At 40.3% G+C, this 23,632-nt stretch overlaps 1 protein-coding gene across 1 annotated transcript in view; it reads left to right on the plus strand.

The window, feature by feature from the left end:
- Window positions 1-7,586: 7,586 nt before the first annotated feature.
- The window catches only part of LOC134753904 (flap endonuclease GEN), a 28,016-nt gene continuing 11,970 nt past the window's right edge, over window positions 7,587-23,632 (plus strand). Inside the window, exons 1-7 of the mRNA XM_063689868.1 lie at window positions 7,587-7,954; window positions 8,039-8,133; window positions 8,202-8,406; window positions 9,353-9,442; window positions 9,751-9,904; window positions 10,073-10,205; window positions 10,718-10,879. Coding sequence (XP_063545938.1) covers window positions 7,892-7,954; window positions 8,039-8,133; window positions 8,202-8,406; window positions 9,353-9,442; window positions 9,751-9,904; window positions 10,073-10,205; window positions 10,718-10,879 — 902 coding nt within the window. The 5' untranslated portion in view covers window positions 7,587-7,891. The remainder of the gene's footprint in view (window positions 7,955-8,038; window positions 8,134-8,201; window positions 8,407-9,352; window positions 9,443-9,750; window positions 9,905-10,072; window positions 10,206-10,717; window positions 10,880-23,632) is intronic.

Consider the following 23,632-nt stretch of genomic DNA (forward strand, 5'->3'; position numbering starts at 1 on the left):
AAAATAATTGTTCAAATCGAACCACAGTGCACAGGAAGGTGTCGGAGTAATCGCTGAACATACTGCATATTATAAAATAACATTATTATCAAAAAATCATCATCATCAGATTCACTTCATCAAATTGATTGTTTTCGAGAGAAAATGTTCGAGTTGCTTAAGAAAACACCCTACTCACTATACATGTAATGTACCTTTAAAAATCGGCCAAGTGCGAGTCGGGCTCGCGCACGAAGAGTTCCGTACCATTACGCAAAAAAATCACGTTTGTTGTATGGGAGCCCCACTTAAATACTTATTTTATTCTGTTTCGAGTGGGCCCTCCACACTCATGCGCGAATCACGGCGGAGTATTTGTTATTATAGCGGCAACAGAAATACATCATCTGTGAAAATTTCAACTGTCTAGCTATCACGGTTCGTGAGATACAGCCTGGTGACAGACGGACAGACAGACAGACAGATAGACAGACAGACAGACAGATAGACAGCAGACAGAGTCTTAGTAATAGGGTCCCGTTTTTACCCTTTGGGTACGTAATCCTAAAAATTGAGGACCTCCTTTCAAACTAAAAAATAATTACTCAAATCAGTCAAATCGGATCACGGGTGTCGGAGTTATCGGCGAACATACATAAAAAAACTGGCCAAGTGCAAGTCGGGCTTGCGCACGAAGGGTTCCGTACCATTACGCAAAAAAACGGCAAAAAAATCGCGTTTGTTGAATAGGAGCCCCACTTAAATATTTATTTTATTCTGTTTTTAGTATTTGATGATAAAGCGGCAACAGAAATATATCATTTGTGAAAATTTCTAATGTCTAAGCACTCACGGTTCATGAGATATAGCCTGGTGACAGACAGACGAACAGACGGACAGAGGAATCTTAGTAAAGTCCTAAAAATAAGTTGGGCCAAGCCATGCTTTACCTATTTGTATCATTTCGTATTAATACATTATGTATTATTATATCAAATTTGAGCGTATAGCGCGAGCTAGGTAGTGCTAGGTGTTGGACATCTGTCGATTAAATAAATAAAAAAAAACACACACACACACATGTACGTAATTACGTGACGCACAGTTAGTATGTGAGTGCAAGGATTGTTATTTACCTGGGGCCACCCTGCGGCAGAAGTAGCGAAATGAAAGGTAGGTTGATTGTGAATCCCAAGAGAAGTACTTATGTTGGGCGCATGATGTGCCTGAAAAAGCGTATTAAACATATGTTTACATACAAAATTTATGTTAAATATATTTATATTATTTATTTAGAGTTCAACGAGGGTGCGTAGTTTTAGGGTCGGCAACGTGCACGTATAACTATAACAGTAACACCTCTGGAGTTGCAGGCATCCATAGGCTATGGTGACTGCTTACAATCAGGCGGGCCGCATGCTTGTTTGCCACCGACGTATTAAAAAAAATTAAAAGTATATTTATCGGGTGGAAAAATAGGTACGTAGGTAGGTTTGGGACGCAGGTACCAAATCCCGAGTTAACCGAAATTACGATTCGAAAGTACCGTTAACAGTATACCTATATTGCTATAATTAATAATTATAATAATAAGCCCAGACACTGGTGAAGTGATGACTGAGTGAGCGAAAACAAGCGAAACATCTCCTTTTCAGCTTAGGTAGGTAAATATGCTTTCGTATGTACGCCGTTTGTCATTTCTCAATCGATTCTCATGACATTTTTGAGCAGCTTTGATAATTAGATACATTCGTTTTGCACTTTTTACAAGCTTTTATTTAACTTGACTGTTAGGAGGTAGGTATGAACTGAATGTTAGTTAGCGTGGGTCAAATCTTGGATGTTAAAGCAAATTTGACCCACTACTATTACATAAAAACACTACTACCAAACACTACTACTATTAAATAAAAACACTTTGAACTTTACTCGACTTCCGATTGAGCTGAAATTTTGCATACACATGTAAATCGGATGACAATCCAATATTATGATGACGTGGAGCTGATCTGATGACGGAGACAGGACTTGGTCTTGAGAACTCTGTGATAAACCAACGCAAACTAATTGTGTTTCGGATTGTTAGCATTGTCTCGAAGAGTATATTTGCACGGCACGTGGAAAGAAAAGTAAATACCTACAGTCAGCAATAAAAAGTTGTACATACAAAACTATTTTTTCGCAAAAACTTATTTATATAGATAATCGCAATGACATAAACAGTCACTACCCACATATTTGGGGGCTAATTTGATAAATATTGTGCCTTTTAGGGTGCGACTCTGTACGTCCGCTGTCACGTCGCTAAAGATCCTTTATCTCGAGAAGACGTGGAGGTATAGAGTAGAAATCAAAACTATATACCTAAGTATAACTCAGGTCTACAGTCCCTTGAAGCTGGGACAAAATCAAACTTCTAAGTTGACGTAAATAAAACCGGCCAAGTGCGAGTCGGACTCGCGCACGAAGGGTTCCATACCATTACGGAAAAAAACAGCAAAAAAATCACGTTTGTTGTATGGGAGCCCCATTTAAATATTTATATTATTCTGTTTTTAGTATTTGTTGTTATAGCGGCAACAGAAATACATCATCTGTGAAAATTTCAACTGTCTAGCTATCACGGTTCATGAGATACAGCCTGGTGACAGACAGACAGACGGACAGACGGACGGACAGACGGACAGCGGAGTCTTAGTAATACCCTTTGGGTACGGAACCCTAAAAAAAGGATACCTATGGCGGAAGGATCGTGAATTACCTGGCGCAGAAGCAGCAGAATGAAAGGTGGGCTGAATGTCAGTTACAGGAGCAACATCTTGAAAGGTGGATGTTGTGGTGGATTCTCATGTTGTTGGCTATGCTCGTAGCGCGTAGCTCACGCTGGTAGAGTCATCTGCAGAAAAAGTGACCCCCCCCCCCTGCAATGGCATTGCTGACTTTACACAAGGCATATAATATGCAAAATTGTTGCATAAGTTCAGTTCCAAATTTTAATGTCATTCACATTCACTTTTGACGACCTGTCTGGCCTAGTAGGTAGTGACCCTGCCTATGAAGCCGATGGTCCCATCCCGGGTTCTAAACCGGTAGGTAACGGCATTCTTTCGTGTGATGAGCTCGGACATTTGTTGCTGAGTCATGGGTGTTTTATATGTATTTAAGTATTTATATAAAAGTTTATATGTTATATATATCGTCGTCTAGTGCCCACAACGCAAGCCTTATAGAGCTTACTGCGGGACTTGGATTATTTGTGTAAAGTGAGGTTTAGACTAGCAAGAACTTGCATGCAATTTTCAATACATTGCGGTATCTGATAAACATTTTGAATGAAGTTTACCTTAGTAGGCAGCAATGTAACGTAAATTGCATGCAAGTTCTTGCTAGTCTAAACCTCGCTTAGTAATGTCCTATATTATTTATTTATTATTATTAGATTTATTAAATTTAACTGCTATTTTTTGGTACAACTTTAGCACAATCAGTATAGTGATTTAGGCTTGAAAACAGTCAGTCAGGCATACTGTGGCGGTTATAAAATGTTATTATTGTGTTTTTACGTTATACATAATAGAAACTTACCAAGTAGACATAGGGTCGGTACTGCTATAGCATTTAATCGCTTAAAGCGATTCCTATGTTCTTCGGTAAAATGAAGATCGCAAATCCTCTTTTTTTTATAAAATTCATAATCTGATGGGGTGCCCAACTTGCCCCCAATAAGCTGAGCCCAAACTTTAAATCGATCAGGGTGTTTGTTTGGATTTGGAAAAACGTGCAGCACCGCACCTGAAATAAATTATTTATTTAAATAAATTCAAATGGTGTAACATCTGCGTGACCATTTTAACATCTCGAATCGTAGTATGTATATCAACATTTCAACAACAGAAAATGTAGTGTAGTAGTAGTAATTCTAGACAAAATAATTTACCTTTCTTCGAACATCCAAATGCACAACAATGCGGCATTGTAAACTTAGTCAAGCATAAGGACGCTGATAAGCAATTGTGTTATCCCACATTCAATTTGCAAAAAATGCCCACTCAAAAATTGACCCAAATGTAATAGAAATAAACTATTTTAAATGGCTGAAATATAAAAAGAGGAGCACGAAACAAAATTGTTTTACTTTTAAGTCAATAACAGATACAGTGTTGCCAACATGGGTGCGGGGATGCCACATAAAAAAACCAGTTCCGAGTTAAGTAATAAAGATGACGCTATTTTTTCGAATAAATGGCTCTCTAAGGGACTGTCCCCCCCCTGGTCTGAGGTCAGCCATTATTAAACTTCTTCTTAATTTAGCTGCATAACAATCATGTTAGGGATACCAGATGAAAATATCATAATTTTATGGGTAATTTTGACCTCGAAGTTTTTTCTTACTTCTAATTCCAAAAAATAAATAAACAATGTTGTGAAGATTAAATGTGGTGTACATTAATTGGTGTGATTGCGATTTGTGATTTCTTTAAATTAAAACCCATAATACATTTTATTTTACGTTTTATTTACTAAACATGTTTAGTTTTGTACCACCTGCGCGAATTATAGGAGGTATTTCATTGTTTATACGCCTAAAAAGAACGGCCCATTGACATTTTATTTAACAATTTTTTAATACCGTCAAACAAGCTAACTTTGCCTCCAGGGTAATCGCCCCAACGTGATATCAAATATTGGGGTAATTTTTACCAATATGGTATCCCCACGTTTATGACGTCATCTATGTCTATCCCTTACGGGCGCACGCGTATAGCTGGTCTATGTAATGCTAGGTCTATGTTGTAATCCCATCCTTTTTTCTTGTGTTTTATTGAATTGTTGCGGCACCATTTTACCGCACAAGAAGGCATTTTATGTGGCTTTCCGAATTAATAATTTTATATGGGCTGACATCATGACATGTTATGCCACAAAAGGCCGCTGTCGTACTCAAAAAGTATATACTATGGATGGTATAGAAAGGATGCCAATCTCTTATGGCAGAATTGTTGCAAAAGTGACCGCTTTCAGCTTTAAATAATAGTTCCTAATCTCTCCGGTGGCGCTAGTTAGGCTCTGGGACATGAGTATAACATGAACCATATAAGGCAACAAATAACCCGACCAAATTACGTAGGTTGCTTTTGGTAGTATTTCGGTGTATGGTGGCGCCGCCTAATTACTGTTTTTTGATGGACACTTTTCATACATAGAGATTTGGCTCCTTTATATAGTCTCCATGGTATATACCACTACTATACGGTTGTACTAACTACTATAGCTGTCAAATTCCGCGCGGCACAGTCGATTCGTTTTCGGCAAAGAGGATATAATAAGATAGAGCGATATTGTCATAGTAGATTTTGTAACCACAGTAAATTCACTGCCATCTATCGACACACTTTAAAACTATTAATGAAGATTTATAAAAACACAATAAAATGTATTTAAAAATGATTTTTTTTATTTGCATTAATTATTTTTATGATTTTGACCCATGTTCTTTCACTGATATGCGTTAAAATTGTTATATAGCAAACGAAACCGTCAACGCCATCTATACGACAGTAGGCCAAAGCTAGTAGCGCTCTCTGATCGAGAATCAAACTTTCGTGATTTTCGAGGCACGTTTTTTCCTTAGACTATCTTAGACTATCCATCCATCTATTACGGCGGAGTTATATCTATCTTTGGTTTTCGGCCAAGGCCCTGACACTCTTTGATAGAGAAAGATAGTCTTATTGCGATTCCTATAAGAGAAAAGAGAAAATAGTGCCATGCTTTGTCCTTATCACCGACCGGGTTTTTTTTCATGGTCGGGTTATGGCAGCATAGGTAGGAGGCGATGGCGAAATACCGTAATTTATAAATGTGAAAGAGAAAAAGGATTATGCTGCCATACATTAACCTGTCAATACATGAATATGTCTTTCTCTTACCCCTGGTCGCTCGGTTTCATGTCTATAACTACTATACTATGTCTATGTTTTCGGCACAGTAGCCGTGGGGTCATTTTTGAGCTCAAGTTAGTCTTCTATAGTTATTCTATTTCGTTGGGGACACGCCTTTAGATTTATGAGCCCTCTATATAAAAAATGCCCCCAAACGCAAATACTAGTGGCGGTCTGGTGCGGCCGTCTGTAAATCCTAGCTATAACACACTACCGCACCGTACTGTGAACTTGGTGCGGCGCGGTAGTGTGTTAAGATTATTAAACAAAACATGTCAAGATGTTGTCACAGGAATAGGAAAAAAAAAGCCAAGTCATAGGTTGTCAAAATAATTCCGTTGCTCACCTTACTTTGAAATTGAATATTTTATTTTGAGCAAAGCAGAGCAAAGAGTATAATAGTATATGTATAGTATAGTATATGTATAGTATGGTCTGGTTTATCAACAGAAAGTGCCATTTTAGGTTTAAAGCACACTGTTCACTATTATACGAAACGGAAAACCGATGTTTATGCTTGTTTCCTCGACCTTTCGAAGGCGTTTGACCTGGTCTCCTACGACATACTGTGGAACAAACTAAATGAGGTTCATGTCCCGCCAGAGATTGTTAATTTATTAAAATACTGGTATGGAGGCCAGGTCAACCAAGTTCGATGGGCAGGGGCATTGTCGACACCATACAGACAGGAGTGCGGCGTGAGGCAGGGAGGGTTGACCTCGCCGGTTCTTTTCAACTTGTATGTAGACGGACTGGTGGGTGCGCTCGGTAACACGCATGTCGGCTGTCATGTGGACGGTGTATGCGTAAACAATATCAGCTACGCGGATGACATGGTGTTGCTGAGCGCATCCATCTGTGGCCTGAGGAAACTCGTCAGTATTTGTGAAAGGTATGCGAAGGATCACGGGTTACTATACAATAGTAAAAAAAGCGAGGTCATGGTCTTTGGGGCCGGCTGTAAGATCCCAGATCACATGCCCCCAGTTACATTGAATGGTACACCTCTACAGAGAGTAAATCAGTTGAAATACCTAGGGCATCTGGTAACGGCCGACCTCAGGGATAATGAGGACGTTGAAAGGGAAAGGAGGGCATTGTCACGAAGAGCAAACATGATTGCCCGCAGGTTTGCACGATGTTCACGTGACGTAAAACTTACACTTTTTAGAGCGTACTGTACAAGTTTTTACACGTGCAGCCTGTGGGCTAGATTCACCAAGACTGGTTACAATGCCCTCCGAGTACAATACAACAACGCATTTAGGGTACTGTTGGGGCTGCCTCGACACTGTAGTGCATCAGGGATGTTTGCAGAAGCACACGTAGATTGTTTTTATGCAACAATGCGTAAAAGATGTGCCTCCCTGGTGCGCAGGGTGAGGGCCAGCACCAACAGTATCCTGAAAATGATCTCGAGCAGACTGGACTGTCCGTACATGAATCGGTGCTGCACAGTCGCAAGTGGAGGTGTTCAGCGGTGATCCATGAACGGACAATAATAATATAATGTAATGTAATTTAATTTTCAATTTAATTTTAATTGTTATTTTATTGTATTATAAACCTACTAACCTTAGTTATAAGTAAAACAAAATATGTAACTAACAATATGTGGATCCTGGTTATCTAAATAAAGAACTTTTAATAATAATAATAATAGTGTATGTATAGTATATGTATAGTATATGTATAGTATATGTATAGTATATGTATAGTATATGTATAGTATATGTATGATTTTGAGTCTAGGTATTTTCTTATTATCACGTGTATTTGTGTAATATTTTCGTTACTTTTATTCGAAGTTTTAATGGATCTGATACTGCTTGAACGTATGATTTAGTTTGAAGAAGGTGAGGCTTTCAATATGATGAAAGAAATTCCTTTAAGGAAAATTTGCGAAATTTCATGTTTTTTCTTTGTGTGTAAGTACTACTTTTATTTAAGAAGTTTAGACATTGAAGGAAATGGGAATAAAAGGACTTTGGACTGTATTAACCCCGTTCAGTGAAAAGAAATCTCTTCATGAGGTATGTTTTAACATATTTCGCTATTGTCTTTTATTCAAGTAGGTACACATTAATGATTACATATTATATTTTTTAATTATTCAGATAAGAGGAGAGGTACTAGCTGTGGATTTGGCAGGATGGGTGTGTGATAGCCAAAATGTTACAGAGTACCATATTCAGCCTAAGTTATATTTAAGGTAGTATTTTTCAACATTCTTAGTCTAAAGACTTGCAAGCACACTCAGATTAACGTTTTTTTTTTCAGGAATTTGTTTTTCCGTACCATGTACCTCCTCTTAGCTGATGTAGAGCCAATATTTGTACTGGATGGTGATGCACCGGAGCTTAAACGAGATGTGATGGCTACTCGTAATGCTATGCAATTCAGAGGAGCTGCTCCCAGAACTGCAACTGTAACTAACAAACAACCTGATGTTAGAAGAAAAAGATTCAGTAATATCCTCAAAGAGGTACGAGGTTTCAATGGTCACATAGTCTAGTCTACTTCCATTATTATAAAAATATTAAAGCTAAATCAATTAAGCTACTATACACTAGAGTCTAGACCATAACACACTCAAACTTGGGCCTATACAAAAATGTACTTAGATGATTATATGTAATCTGGAAATTTGTGTCATTACTACTTGAAACAAAATTAAATGAAGTAAATTACTGGTACTGAGCATTGATTGATGCGCAGATGGTTGATCCGCAGCCTTAATGTCAAATTTTCTGATTGTACCTCATAAAAGGGTACTCCTTTTCTATCAACCTGTGTGATAACATTACTACTTACTAGCTTCTGCACACAACTTTGTCTGCTTGGAATGATGATGATGATTGATAAAAACTACCAAATGTCCTACCCGGGCCTAAAACAATCTCCATGCCAAATTTCATCTAAATCAGCTCAGCAGTTTCTTTATTTGTGAAGAGGTAACAGACAGACAGATTATGCATTCATAACACTAGTAGGGATTTGCACACAAACTATTAAGAGCCCATCAACATGCTCACTAGCGCCACTGTTACATATTGTGATTATTTAAATTTAACAATAGATATTTAAAAAAGGGGGCCGCTACGTACTGTATTTTGTATTTAAGTAAGTAAGTACCTTTTGAATACATCCAAGCTTTTTTATGTTGCTGGATTCGTCGATGTATGTACTCAAAACAAAAACGGCTGTTTATCTTTGGACGCATAGTTTGACGAATCCAGCAACGTAAAAGCTATTATAATGTATTTAAAAGGTACTTAAATACAAAATACAGAACATAGCGGCCCCCTTTTTTAAATATCTATCGTTAAATTAAAATAATCACTATTATTTACCAGTGGCGCTAGTGTATATATGTATATATAGTGTAATATTGTTTTAGAGCATGTGTATACCCTTTTACCTGGTTTCAGTGTGAAACACTTCTGAAGTCAATGGGGGTTAGATGCATAAAAGCAAAAGGAGAGGCTGAGGCTACCTGTGCACATCTAAATGCTCAAGGTGTTAGTATTTTATTTGTATTTGTTGTTTGTGCTTATCCAAATATAATCTTATTTTGGAAATGACTCGGCAGGTCATCCTGAACTTTCAGGAATAAGTAGTTTACGTATATTTTTTTATAGATGAGACATCCTTGTTTGGGTTTTTGTTTTATTATCACTTTTCATATTGCCTCCGTCTTTATTTAGACCAGGTTCATCACAAGTTGACTGTTCCTGCAATGCTCACATTGAAATTGTATTGTTATTAAAAATGGGAGTCCCAATTCAAAGTACAAGATAATTTATGAATATTTTGTATTGAAATGTAGCTGGTGGACGCTGTAGTATCCCAGGACTCGGATTGTTTCGCGTACGGCGCGCGACGCGTGTATCGCAACTTTAGCGTGTCGAGCGCGTCTGGCGGGGGCGCCATGCAAGGCTCGATCGACTGCTATGACGCTGAGAAAATGTTTCAGAGTAATGGTAAGTTACTTTATATTCGGTTTCCCGAAGGTTTAGTGTACGACAGTCTAGTTTAAGTAATTAATATTTAATTTTTGAGCGTAGCACAAACAAAATCTAAAAAGTCGTTGCCCGAAATTCTGTTGACCGAAATTCTGTTGTATAGGTATGTATTTATTATCTTTGTAGGTTTCGGCCGCAATAAGATGGTGGCTTTGGCTCTGTTATGTGGATGCGACTACAGCCTCGGTGCGTGTGGTTCCTCGATAACCACTGTATTGTCGTATCTACATACTATTTCTGACAAAGATATAATATCCAGGTAAACCCCTACTGTATATGGCAGTCTTTAGTTTTCTGGACACCTTTGTTCGCTATGACTAGCTCTCAGCTAGCCTAATTGTGTGTATATAACTATGTTAATAGTGGCTGAAACTTGGTAAAGAGACAATCACATTTTAATTTTATAGTAAAGTAGTAATCTCTGCATTGTTATTGTTATTGTAAAGCAACTAAAAATAATAGTGAGTGAAACCGTACTGATCTAAACATTTTGAAATATGTCTCACGATAGGATAGTTTAATTTCGATTGTAAACAGTATGAGTCTCTGTTATAATTCATGCCAGCATTATTATTATTGTAAAGTATGTCACGTAGATGCAGTTTTCTTACTTCATTCAATGCATGTGGTGTTTACCTTTAAGTAATTGTTACGCTAAGCGATAATAGTTAAAACGTTTGTAGTTACTATACTTAACAAAGTGTAAACAATTGTTGGTGAACCAATAAATAAAAAATAAAATAAAAAATAAAGACACATTTGTTGAACTAGGTTAGTGTCATGGGTCAGTGACCCTGAGCAGTACGAAGAGAAGTCGCGCTGGGCGTCCGCTCCGGGCCGCTGCGACCGCTGCGGGCACGTGGGCCGCGCGCACGCCAAGAACGGGTGCCCTGTGTGCGCGACGCATCGCGGGTGTGAGGACAAGGGACACAAGTTAGTACATTTGTTGAACTAGGCTAGTCATGGGTCAGTGACCCCGAGCAGTATGAGGAGAAGTCGCGCTGGGCGTCCGCTCCGGGCACGTGGGCACGACAAGAACGGGTGCCCTGTGTGCGCGCCACCCATCGCGGCTGTGAGGACAAAGGACACAAGTTGGTGTACAAGCATTTAACACGAAATTGCGAAAACGAATAATTAGAGCTCAAAGGTTTTAAGGGATGGCATTTGCTTGCGGATTTGTTGCTGGTCTTAAACCAAAACAATGGATATTTTTTAACGCTCATTGTTGGAAATTAACGTGCTTTGTGCTACCTACGGTTTGGCACTTGGAGCTTTTCTTAGGGCAATTGTTAGGACTGTGACGAGGGGGCGTAATGTCAACAAATTAGAAGGAAACAATAAATATATGGCCATCGCGCGGGTTTTTATCGTTTTACCTTACATTAACTGAAAATATACTTATGTTTAAAATTTTGCTCGTCACGTCCCTCAGATATATAACTACTATCACTAGCTATTTTATACAAAAATTAAAAAAAACGGTCAAGTGCGAGTTCGTTTAACTCGCGCACCGAGGGTTCCGTACAAAATTTCAATATAAATAATAATATTAATAATTATTAAATATGTTCGACTTCCCTCCCACCTTCCCTAACAACAGGTGTAACCTTCCTGCACCACGGAAGCGAAGAACTACAGACCCATCACCTGCTTGCCTACACTTTACAAGCTCCTTACATCCATTTTGAGAGCAAAAATTAACGCGCACATTGTCGCTAACAACATTTTGGCCTCCGCTCAAAATGGATGTAGGGTTGGGTCCCGTGGTACTAAAGAGCTCCTCCTCATTAACACGACCATATGCCAGCAAGTTCGGCGGAACAGGGGGGCCCTCTCGGCCGCCTGGATTGACTATAAGAAGGCCTATGATTCGGTGCCTCACTCGTGGCTGAGAAGGATATTGGAGCTGTATAAACTTGATGCAGCTTTAATATCCTTCCTAAGTGCGTGTATGAGGCAGTGGTTCACAGTCCTTCGTCAACCAGGAGGTGGGGATGACCGCCCTGGCCCGCAGGACTTTATAAGGATCGAGCGAGGGTGACAGTCTGAGCCCCCTGTGGTTCTGCCTAGCTCTGAATCCCCTCAGCACCCTGCTGAAGGATTCAGGGTTAGGTTGCCAGCTTCGGAGAGAGGGTGAAGTCATTTCTCACCTACTGTACATGGATGACCTCAAGCTATTTGCGCCAAATAACCAAGACTTGATGGTGCTATTGAAAACCACAGAAGTTTTCAGTACCGCCATCAGAATGGAGTTTGGTGTCGATAAGTGTGCGGTTATGCATGTACAGCTGGGGGAGGTTGTAAATTCAACAAATTTACAACTTTCTGAGACAATGTCTTTCAGATCTATCTCTGAATCAGAAACCTATAAATACCTTGGTATGTCACAGTCGTTGGGTATTGAGGGCGAGGGTATTAGACGGTCGGTGAAGGAGCGCTTTTTCAGTCGGCTCACAAAAGTCCTTAACAGTCTTTTGTCAGGAGGCAACAAAGTGCGCGCCTTCAACGCCTGGGTAATGCCCATACTCATATACTCCTTTGGCATACTAAGGTGGACTCAGACCGAGCTGGACGCCCTGGATCGGAGGGTCCGTCTAATGCTCACCACACACCGTATGCTACACCCACGCTCGTCAGTTATGAGATTGTACATCTCACGGAAGTGTGGAGGTCGAGGCTTCCTTAACGCCAAAGATCTCCACAACCGCGAGGTGTGCAATCTCAGGAATTATTTCCTTAACAACGAGTGTGGTGTGCATCGTGATGTGGTGGCAGTGGACAGGAACTTCACGCCGCTCTCCTTGGCAAACGAGAACTGGCACAAACCTGTGGTACAAAGTGCTGCTGGCCGCAGGGCGGTATGGGAGAGTAAGGTGCTACACGGGCGGTTCTACAAGGCCCTCATGGGACCTGATGTAGACCTGCTCGCGTCGGTGAACTGGTTACGATTCGGGGACCTCTTCGGAGAAACCGAGGGTTTTGCCTGTGCAATTGCGGACGAAATTATGATGACGAACAACTATCGAAAATATATCCTGAAGGACGGTACGGTCGACATTTGTCGGGCATGCCGCCGTCCCGGAGAGTCACTCAGGCATATCATTTCCGGTTGTTCTCATCTTGCTAACGGCGAGTACTTGCACAGACATAATCTCGTAGCCAGGATTATTCACCAGCAGCTTGCTCTTCTATACGGCCTTGTGGACCGCGAAGTACCGTACTACAAGTATTTACCTGTGCCAGTTCTCGAGAATGGCCTAGGCCGTCTGCCGTCCACCTTTCCCATCCGGCTTGAGTATGCGGCGCCCTTGCAAATCTAATCTAGTTTCCGTGTTAATTTTTAAGCATGAATCTAGTATAACTGGATCGGTCATGAGGGGTGGGGGGAAATGACCGAACGGGATAGTCTTATGTATCTTTCAGTAGGAGTAGCAGAGAAAGCGCTGTTATTGTTTGTCCTTGTCACAGTCACTTTTCCACCGCTGCCACAATCGAGGTTGTGGCAAACAAATACGTGACATGTCATGCTTGTTCGTTGCTTGTTTAATTATTGTTGTTTTGTATGAAATTGTGCTTTCTCTTATGAAATATAGTTTTGGTTAGCGTTTTGAGTGCTTGAACTGATAAAATAATGGTGAATTGTTCTGTAATCGGCTGTAATAGCCGCTCTGAGCAAAAATATGAGAACATAACCTTTCACACGTAAGTACGGTATTTTACACCTTCCTCTTAACGCAATATGCGAGAATATTATCGTAAAATTACGTTACACTCAAAGCAATGTAGAATCAAACGATTTCAATAAAAATATCAGAAGTATTTACGCAAATTAACAAAACATTATTTGTAAAATTATCCGCCCAAATTACGTAGGTTGTTTGTGGTAATCTGTCAGCTACTCAGACGAGTCTGAGGTCAGCCATTTTTAAACTTCTTAATTTAGCTGCATAACAATCATGTTAGGGATACCAGATGAAGATATCATAATTTTATGGGTAATTTTGACCTCTAGAGTTTTTTCGTACTTCTAATTAAAAAAAAGCAAATGTTGTGAAGATTAAATGTGGTGTACATTAATGGTTTAATTTCTTGTGATTGTGGTTTGTGATTTCTTAAAATTTTAAACTCATAATACATTTTATTTTACGTTTTATTCACTAAACATGTTTAGTTTTGTACCATCTGCGCGAATTATAGGAGGTATTTAATTAAAAACTGTAATAGATGTCATATATTAAAGAAAAAGTGACGAAGCCCTACAGGTATTTAATTGTTCATACGCCTAAAAAGAACGGCCCATTGACATTTTATTCAACAATTTTAATACCGTCAAACAAGCTAACTTTGCCTCCAGGATAATCGCCCCAACGTGATATCAAATATTGGGGTAACTTTTACCAATATGGTATCCCCAAGTTTATGACGTCATCTATGTCTATCCCTTACGGGCGCACGCGGTAGGCCGCATCTATAGCAAATATACTAGATCTATGTTTTTAAGGCATATGCCTGTACGTGTAACATTCCAATATGAAACCTAAAATTATGCTTTAGCCCCTCTTAAGCACTTTTTCATAGTGTAAGTTGGTGGTTAAGCGCCTGCAATTTGCGCAGTGCAATGTTGCGGCCTCGCGGCGCGCCGCCGCAGTTGCAAGACTTGCATTGTAATTACCTAGTCGGCTCATAAGTTCTGTCACTGGCCTTTAAAATTTAAATTTGGAACTCCTAAAACAAAAACCGTTCTGCATTTGAATTTCGAATCTTTATTAAATATTTGAGTAGTATAATTTTGCAATTTTCTGTTTTCTTCAACATGGAGTGGACGCTTAAAGATAGCCGTACCGCAATAATTGCACTATATCGTTGTGGTCACTCGCCGACTAAAATTTTTAAGCTACTTGAAAATTTAAAATTCTCTAAGATTTGTGTATCGTACCATAGAAAGATACAGTGAGGTCTCTAGTTTAAATGACAAGAAAAGAAGCGGTCGTCCGCGTACAGCTAGGACTCCAGCGGTTGTACAAGCAATTAGGGCACGCATTGCCAGAAATCCCGCTAGGAAACAAAAAGTTATGGCCCTCCAGATGGGTTTGAGCAAAAACACGGTGAAAAGAGTGCTTAATCAAGACCTGAGACTTCGTGCTTATAAACGAAAAACTGGCCATCTTCTCAATGGTCGGCTTAAAGCTTTAAGGCTTAAAAGATCTAAAGCTTTATTGAAGAAGTACGCTAAAAATAAGCACCGTTGTATACTGTTTTCGGACGAGAAAATTTTTGACATAGAAGAAAACTGTAATAAACAAAATGATAGAGTGTACGCTCGCAATAGTAAAAATAAAATAAATAAATAAAGTTTTATTTCAGGCAAAAAGTACATTCGTACACCCATATCAAGAGACAATTTAAAAGTTAAAGCGCCAAAAGAAGTAGTACTTAATAATAAAATAAAATAAGTTGAACAATTTAAATAGCATAAATTACACTATTTTTTGTTCCCGTTTTGGTGCACGGAAAGCCAGTGCCTAAACATATTGCAACTAATGTTGCGATACACCGACATGAGAATGGTGTTTTGCGAGCGGCGCATACCCTCCCAGAAGGAAGCAATGCGCGCGCGTATCACTGCGAAGAAGTCAGGAATTCTGGCTTCCGCGAACATGGTGAAGGCACTGCAGGAACGCGGCAGCCCCATCAGTGTCCGGAATATATTATTATACTGCACACGGATGGCGCTGTACGTTTTCCTGCTGTACCTCACCCACAGTTGACAGGTGTAGAAAGAAAGACAATATGCATTAAATAATGTACATTTGACTCCCCTGCTACACCTGGCAAACCTACGGGCTATCATGTTGCCACGAACAGCCAGCGCTCTTCTCTCTCGTTCCATGTCACTGTCGTCCCTCATGTCGTCCGTCAGTATATGGCCAAGATACTTGAACCGCTGCACAACACGCAACTTCTCTCCATTTAGTTTGACTTCTGGTATGTTATCCGGACCCCTTCCAGCCTTAAAAACCATGAGTTCTGTTTTAGCTACATTGTAAATCAGCCCGTGAGAATTAGCATAATTTTCACAGACTGAAACCAGCTTTCTAAGACCCTTGATGGAGGGGCTGAGCAGCACCATGTCGTCAGCGTAGCTGAGACTGTTCATACAGACGTCACCCACGTGACAACCGACTCCAGTGCCCCTCAGCCTCCCCATCAAGTCATTGACGTAAAGGTTAAAGAGGTCCGGAGAAGTAAGTCCACCCTGGCGTACCCCGCATTCTAATCTATAGCTATTAGATGTCGTGTCACCCCATTTTACACAGTTGGATTGGTTTCCGTACCAGTACTCGAAAACGCGTACCAAGTCCTCAGGTACTCCCGAGCCGCGCATGTTACCCCACAGAATTTCATAATTCACAAGGTCAAAAGCACGGCTTAGGTCAAGAAAGCATGCGTAGACCGATGTATTGTTACTCACGTAATGGTCCACAGCATGTTTCAGGCTTACGATCGCGGAATCGGTCGAGAGACCGGGACGGAAACCAAATTGCGCATCGTCTATACTTAACGTCTGAAGCAGTCTGGGCTGCAGCAACCGCTCAAATATCTTGCCCACCACCGTTCCAAGGGAGATCGGTCGGTAGTTAGCCGATGATGACAAATCCCCTGTTCGGTTCTTGGCAATCGGGACGACAATGGTACGTATCATATCGGCCGGAAGATAAGAGTACCGCAAACATAAATTGAATAAGGTACAAAGTTTCCCATATATGACGTCACCTGAAAAAAGTATGTGCTCAAGGCTAAGGTCATCATGGCCTGGCGATTTGCCTCGCTTCATGCTTTTAACCACCTTGGCGATTTCTGTAGCAGAGAAATGAATAGGCTGCTGTGGTTGAGGAGTGACGGTACTATGACGCTCATCACTAGGCGCAAACTCTGGCACTGGTCTTGGTGAAACTTTGAACCTTTGGCTAAAGATATCGGCTATCTGTGCCTGTCGCTGGGCACCGTCCACGCTGACTGGTAACTGAGGTTTAAAACTGTGTTTTTTAATTTCGTTCCAAAATTTAGTAAAGTTCTTGTTTTTCCTAGACGCGGCTAAAATATCTAATTTGACTTTTTCCTCATTTTTTTGGCACCATCTTAATTTATTTTTGAAAACTCTACGACTGGTGCACATATTTTCAAATAATTGGCCCGTGGACGGCTTACCAGCGGCAATCCAGCAATTAAAATGCAGTCTAAAAACACTATGACTTTCCTTAACATGGAAATTCCATCCCGGTACAGTTTTTTTCGAATTTGTCTTGATTGAACTAGAACATTTCGCTTTCTTAGCTCCTATTGTTAGAATTGATACAATATTAAAATATAAACTATCAATATAAATAAAATGGTCATTTAAAAATCTACAGGTACTTAAAGTATCACAGTCGTGTGCGTTATCGCAGTAATTACATTTAAAACTATTATTTATTTGAGACAATGATTTATCACAGAACGAGAGATAGTCTTTGATTTGCTGGTCATTCCTTATCCCCCAGCGCACTCCTGTCCGCCCGGCGGCGTCACCTCCAGCGGCGTATTGTCCTTGAGCTCGGTCGAGATCGCATACACGTAACGGAAAGTGGTCCGACCACGACACATCGTTAATGACGTTCACGTCTATGATAGTGTCCCAAGCAGCTTGTGTAGCAACGCAGTGGTCTAGCCACCTGTGGGAATTATTAGCTTCACTAATGAACGTAAACGAACCAGAATCTTTACCAAGTTTTTCAATATCCGCACATAACCACTTTTCATCCGCACAGAAACTAAAGAGCTCTCGACCGAAGTTTGCACTCGGATGTGCGTTAAAATCACCCAATATGTAAGCCACCTGTATATCGTTCTCCTCTATTATTGCACTTGCAGCCGCGAGACAGCTAGTAAACTCCTCGAGATGGTCCGGATGGTCTGTAGGCATGTAAATATTTAAAACTAGTATTGAACGCGTTCCCAACACGATACGAATAGCATTGATTCTGTCACTGCCACACTTGATGACAGAAACATGGGGAAACCTAGATTTCCTCCACAGTATAGCCAGTCCGCCATATGGTCGGCCCCGCAACACACCGACCGAAGTGTCAACAGATGATGTCGCCGTACACGCGAAGTCCGGGTCTATGCCATGTACGAAGTCAAGGTCGTGCGGGAGAAGCCAAGTTTCTTGGCAGGCCACGATATCGGATCCTTTGCATAGCTCTCGCACGTATGTCACTGATCTTTTAATCGATTTACAGTTATATGAAACCATAATCGTCTTAGTCATATTATTATAATTCTTAAGCAAGCTTCTTAAGTAAAGAAGCGTCTAATAGCATTCCCCGTATTCAAAGAGGTCATCACCCTTCATCTGTGATGGTTTGGCTGGGAGTTTCTTATGCGGGCGTCACTAGTATGCATTTTTGTGAGAAAGGAGTAAAAACTAGTGCCAAAGTGTACCAAGACACGGTGTTGACTAATATTGTGAAACCACTATCCCATACGATGTTTCTAAACCAGCATTGGGTTTTCCAGCAGGACTCTGCTCCAGCCCATAAGGCAAAGTCTACACAAGCCTGGCTCGCCTCCAATAAAATCGACTTTATACGGCATGAAGATTGGCCCTCCTCTAGCCCAGATCTTAATCCTTTAGACTATAAAATATGGCAGTATTTAGAGGAAAAGGTGTGCTCAAAACCTCATGCAAATCGAGACTCGCTGAAAAAATCTCTTGCTACGGCAGTGGCCAATATCGACATGAAAGTGGTGCGTGAATCCATTGACGACTGGCCACGAAGACTTCAAGCCTGTGTAGATAATTATGGCGGTCATTTTGAATAAATGTTATACATTTAGATTCTCTAGTTTATAAGCTTTCAAACGCTGTACAAATTATACGGAATACACTTAAACTTTTGATTTTATTTGAAACTATGTATATGACAGAACTTATGAGCCGACTAGGTATATTGTATAAAGCATTGTTATTATGCAGAATAAAGATACATGCAGCATAACGTATAACATACACATCACATACAGTATAAACACTATAAACATATATATTTAAGTGTCTCCTTGCGGGATGTACCGCTGCACAATAAAATGAATCAATACCGAGAGGAGAACATAGTACGGCTCAAAATTAAACATTGTAACCAGTAAACGACTGGTTAGCCAAGGCTGCCTGTTCATCGGCTATGATGTTAGATGGCGTGTTGAGCGCGTAAGTAATAGGTAAATGATACGTACTATTCTGAAATCGGCGCCATCTGTATGCAGGTTTGCAAACAATGTGACGGCAAGTAATGTTACGGGATGGTATAGAAAGGATGCCAATCTCTTATGGCAGAATAGTTGCAAAAGCGACCGCTTTCAGCTTTAAATAATAGTTCCTAATCTCTCCGGTGGCGCTAGTTAGGCTCTGGGACATGAGTATAACATGAACCATATATGGCAACAAATAACCCGACCAAATAACGTAGGTTGTTTTTGGTAGTATTTCGGTGTATGGTGGCGCCGCCTAATTACTGTTTTTTGATGGACACTTTTCATACATAGAGATTTGGCTACGGGACCGTCGCCGGACAGATAAAAACTTTTTAGAATGATTGCAATTCCGCGCCAGGTGGCGATGTAGGTTTGATGCGGCTAAAAGTGTGAATGTAATCCTAATCAACTTTAATTACAAGCTTTTTAGCTGTCCTGCTGAAAGCACTGGAAAAACTGAGCGACAGGGATCTGAGGGATCGAACGCTAAAGAACACACCGATTCACAACAACCAGCACGCGTACAGCTCAGGTAAATCCATAGAATCGGCACTACACATGGTCGTTAGCCGCATTGAGAGAGCCATCCATGCCAAAGAACTGTGCCTCGGCACCTTCATTGACATCGAGGGCGCTTTCGACAAGACCCACTTTACCAGCATAGGGAATGCCTTGGATAGCCACGGCGCGCAACCCGGACTAACAAAGTGAATTATGAACATGCTAAACAAAAAAACTATAAGGTATGCAGGTGAACCGCAGGCCGTGGCGGCGGTGCGAGGATGCCCTCAAGGGGGAGTCCTGTCACCTCTGCTGTGGAACCTAGTAGTCAACAACCTTATAACCAAACTGAACGAGGAACACTTCTACACAATAGGCTACGCTTATGATCTGGCAATATTAATATCAGGTAAATTTGCCAGTACAGTCTGCGATCTCACTCAGGCTGCTCTTCGGATTGTAGAACGCTGGTGTAGATTATATTTCTCAAGCTTGATATAAAAACCAGGTAGTCCTTTAACCTACTAGGCAACTCATCGCATGTTTAAAGTAGGTAGCAAAAACTTTAACTCAAACAGGTCTATCCCTACTTTTCACCTAGTCTTGATGGGGCGCGCGGCTTGCCGCCATTGCTCATTCTTTATTCTTCTCTATTCTATTTAAAGGTACTCGTCACATGCAGCCATTTATAAATGTATACTAAATTAATTCCTAATGATGTTTGTTAAACGCTGATTTTACCTACTCAGGTTTAACTGGATATTATTGTGCATTTTAATAGCTCGAATATATGTACATTAGGTACATATATATAATTAAATGATAAATAAATATTCTGTTACCATTAATGGACCTTGGCCCATTCATTATATGTAATATGAGCGCAATAATAAACATTTGAGTTTGAGTAAATTACAATCTTATTTGAAAGATTACTTCGAAAGCTGAGTAGACTGCTAGTCTTATAAATTATTTTTGTTTAGAATACCTTTGGTGATGCCACACATATGACATGCTTTATGCTTAATAACTGAACAGAAAGCATAATTTATGCACGTTCATATATTTTTTAGATTTCAGGAACGTGGTGGATTTTTTAATTTGATAAAAATCAAAATATAATTCTTCTTGGGTAAATCAAAGGACTTAAAAACGACGTTAGACATGTTTCGAGCAAATACATGTTTTTTGTTAAGTTGAAGCTCTCGGAAACGCGCTAGGCCGCGTGAGTCTTTGTCCATTGCACGTCGTGTCACTATTCGTTGATCAGGAGCTGCTGTAAGCCGATTTGCGCGTGCACACGCCTAATAACTGAATTTTCTCATTGTCGTCGTCTGCTCAGAGATCATCGTAAACAGGATGAGTCGTCGTGAGACAGACATCACACGGCCTACGCGTCATAAGCGTCAAGACGCGGGGAAAGACATCACAGCCACAGCGTATCCCACCCTGTATGGAGGTAACGCTGGGTTGTATCGTTAGCCTAAATTACGTCTTATCTTCGTAGATAATTACACTTAGACGAGCCTGAATCTTGTCATCAATAGTGTACTGTTCTGAGCCTTCAAAAATTCCGTATCGCGGACAAGCACTGCTAGTGAATTTTAATACATTTCACAAAAGGACATATGTCTTATGAGTTTACTCGTATTAAACTTTTTCAAATCGAATTAAACTTAATGCAAAGTTGACCACAAATTGTATGGAATCTTAGTCAATTAGGTTTTATGAAGAACAAATTAGATTTTGTTTAAATATCCTAATACGTAAAAGTATATATACATATATATATATATATATGTATATATACTTTTACGTATTATATATATATACAACCTGGCTATATCTAATATATGTATATCTTTTTGAACCTGCATTGCTAAACTTTCCCGTGCTTCTAACAATGCCTTATAACTCAATTGGAACAGTAAACTTGTGTATAACATACACGTATGTACATGGTAGATAATTATTCCTACAAATATGTTTTCAGAAATAAATATGCTATGATAATATTGATAATGGGTGAAAAGTAGGGATAGACCTGTTTTAATTTAAAGTTTTTGCTACCTACTTTAAACATGCGATGAGTTGCCTAGTAGGTTAAAGGACTACCTGGTTTTTATATCTTCGAATGAAGCTTACTCATATAATACTGATCGAACTTCACTTTGAAGTTCGTTTGATCATGTAGAATTCGACATATCAGTCAACCCCACCAAAACAGAAATGGTAATGTTCACCAATAAAAGGGCGCTTGGCAACTTTACCAGACCAACACTTTTCCAAACCGAGCTACAGCTGACCAATGAAGTTAAGTACTTAGGGCTAACTCTCGACAGTAAACTCAACTGAAACAATCACATCAACAAACGTATAGACAAGGCGGGAGTTGTCTTCTGGCAATGCAGAAGGATGATTGGTAAGAGGTGGGGACTCAACCCAAAAATTACTCTCTGGCTCTACAAGACAATAATCCGCCCCTTACTCTGTTACGGTGCTCTGGTTTGGTGGCCAAGAACAAACCTAGGCAACGTACGGGACAAGCTACAAAGACTCCAAAGGCTCGCATGCGCGGTCACCACTGGCTGTACGAGGTCCACACCGACTGCAGCCATGGAGGTCATGTTAAGCCTTCCACCGCTGCACCTACACATACAACAAGAGGCCAGTCTCTCAGCGGTAAGGCTGCGAGCCCTTAATATATGGTCCAACATCATAGGAGCTCTTCACAAAACTTGCCTGGATAAGGTATATGACGAATTTCCAGTGCTCAATTCGGGCACGGATCGGATTCATAAACAAGCTATCTTCGACAAAAGGTACAAAATACAGTTATACGAGGACGACAATTACGAAGGACTCAATCCTCGGGAGCTCAGAATCTTCACTGATGGGTCCAAAACAGACAGCGGATCAGGCTCTGGAACCTTCTCAGAAGACCTGAACATGTCAATCACCACTCCGCTAGGAGCCCATAACTCGGTATTCCAAGCTGAGTGCATGGGCATCATAAACGCGGCGGCTGCCATCACTGCAAGGAAGGTAGTAGGATCCTCCATCCGCATACTCTCCGACAGTAGAGCAGTCTTGATGGCTCTAAAAAGCCATATAGTCGCATCCAAATTTATACACGAATGCCACGAACGACTAATGGAGGTATGTCATAACAATAAGATCACCCTACAATGGATCAAAGGACACAGCGGATCCCGGGGTAACGATGCTGCGGACGAGCTTGCCAGGCAAGGATCGAGTGCGGGAGCGATTGGCCCAGGACCGATCCTCCCGATACCGTTTAGCAAGGTACGCTCAATGCTGCTGGCACGTACAGGGAAACTACACACAGAACATTGGCTAAACCAGACTGGATGCAGACAGGCCAAACAAGCCATGCCTGGCCAAATCAGAGGCTAACGAGGGCGAAAAATTGATTAATCTAGGTTTTTATTGTTAGTAACATTCGCTTTCGAGTGTTTTCAAATAAAAAAAAGAATAATTATAAAATACGTTAATTGGTGTGTGTGAAGTCCCCAATCCGCATTGTGCTACCGTCGCTGATGCCTATATTGGCAAGGGGCGGTGAGTGGGACGTAGGACGTAAGTATATATGGTGGTGATAATGATACAATCATTGTTTATTTTATATGACGAATTTTCGAATGAATACCTGCAAAAAAATAACAATATGATAATTTTATTGCCGCTACTGTATTTAGAAATTTCCTTTATGCAATGCTAGTCTTCTGACCTTCTCTGTTACAGTTATTCCTTAGCTTAAGGCACGCAATAACAACAATAAAAAAAGAGTATCCACTAGTCCTGGCGGTTCACCCCGAAATTTAGTAAAATGCTGCAAGTGGTGTTAAAGCTATGAAAATCGGCACGATT

Source organism: Cydia strobilella, chromosome Z (genome assembly GCF_947568885.1).
Source record: "Cydia strobilella chromosome Z, ilCydStro3.1, whole genome shotgun sequence".
NCBI lineage: Eukaryota > Metazoa > Arthropoda > Insecta > Lepidoptera > Tortricidae > Cydia > Cydia strobilella.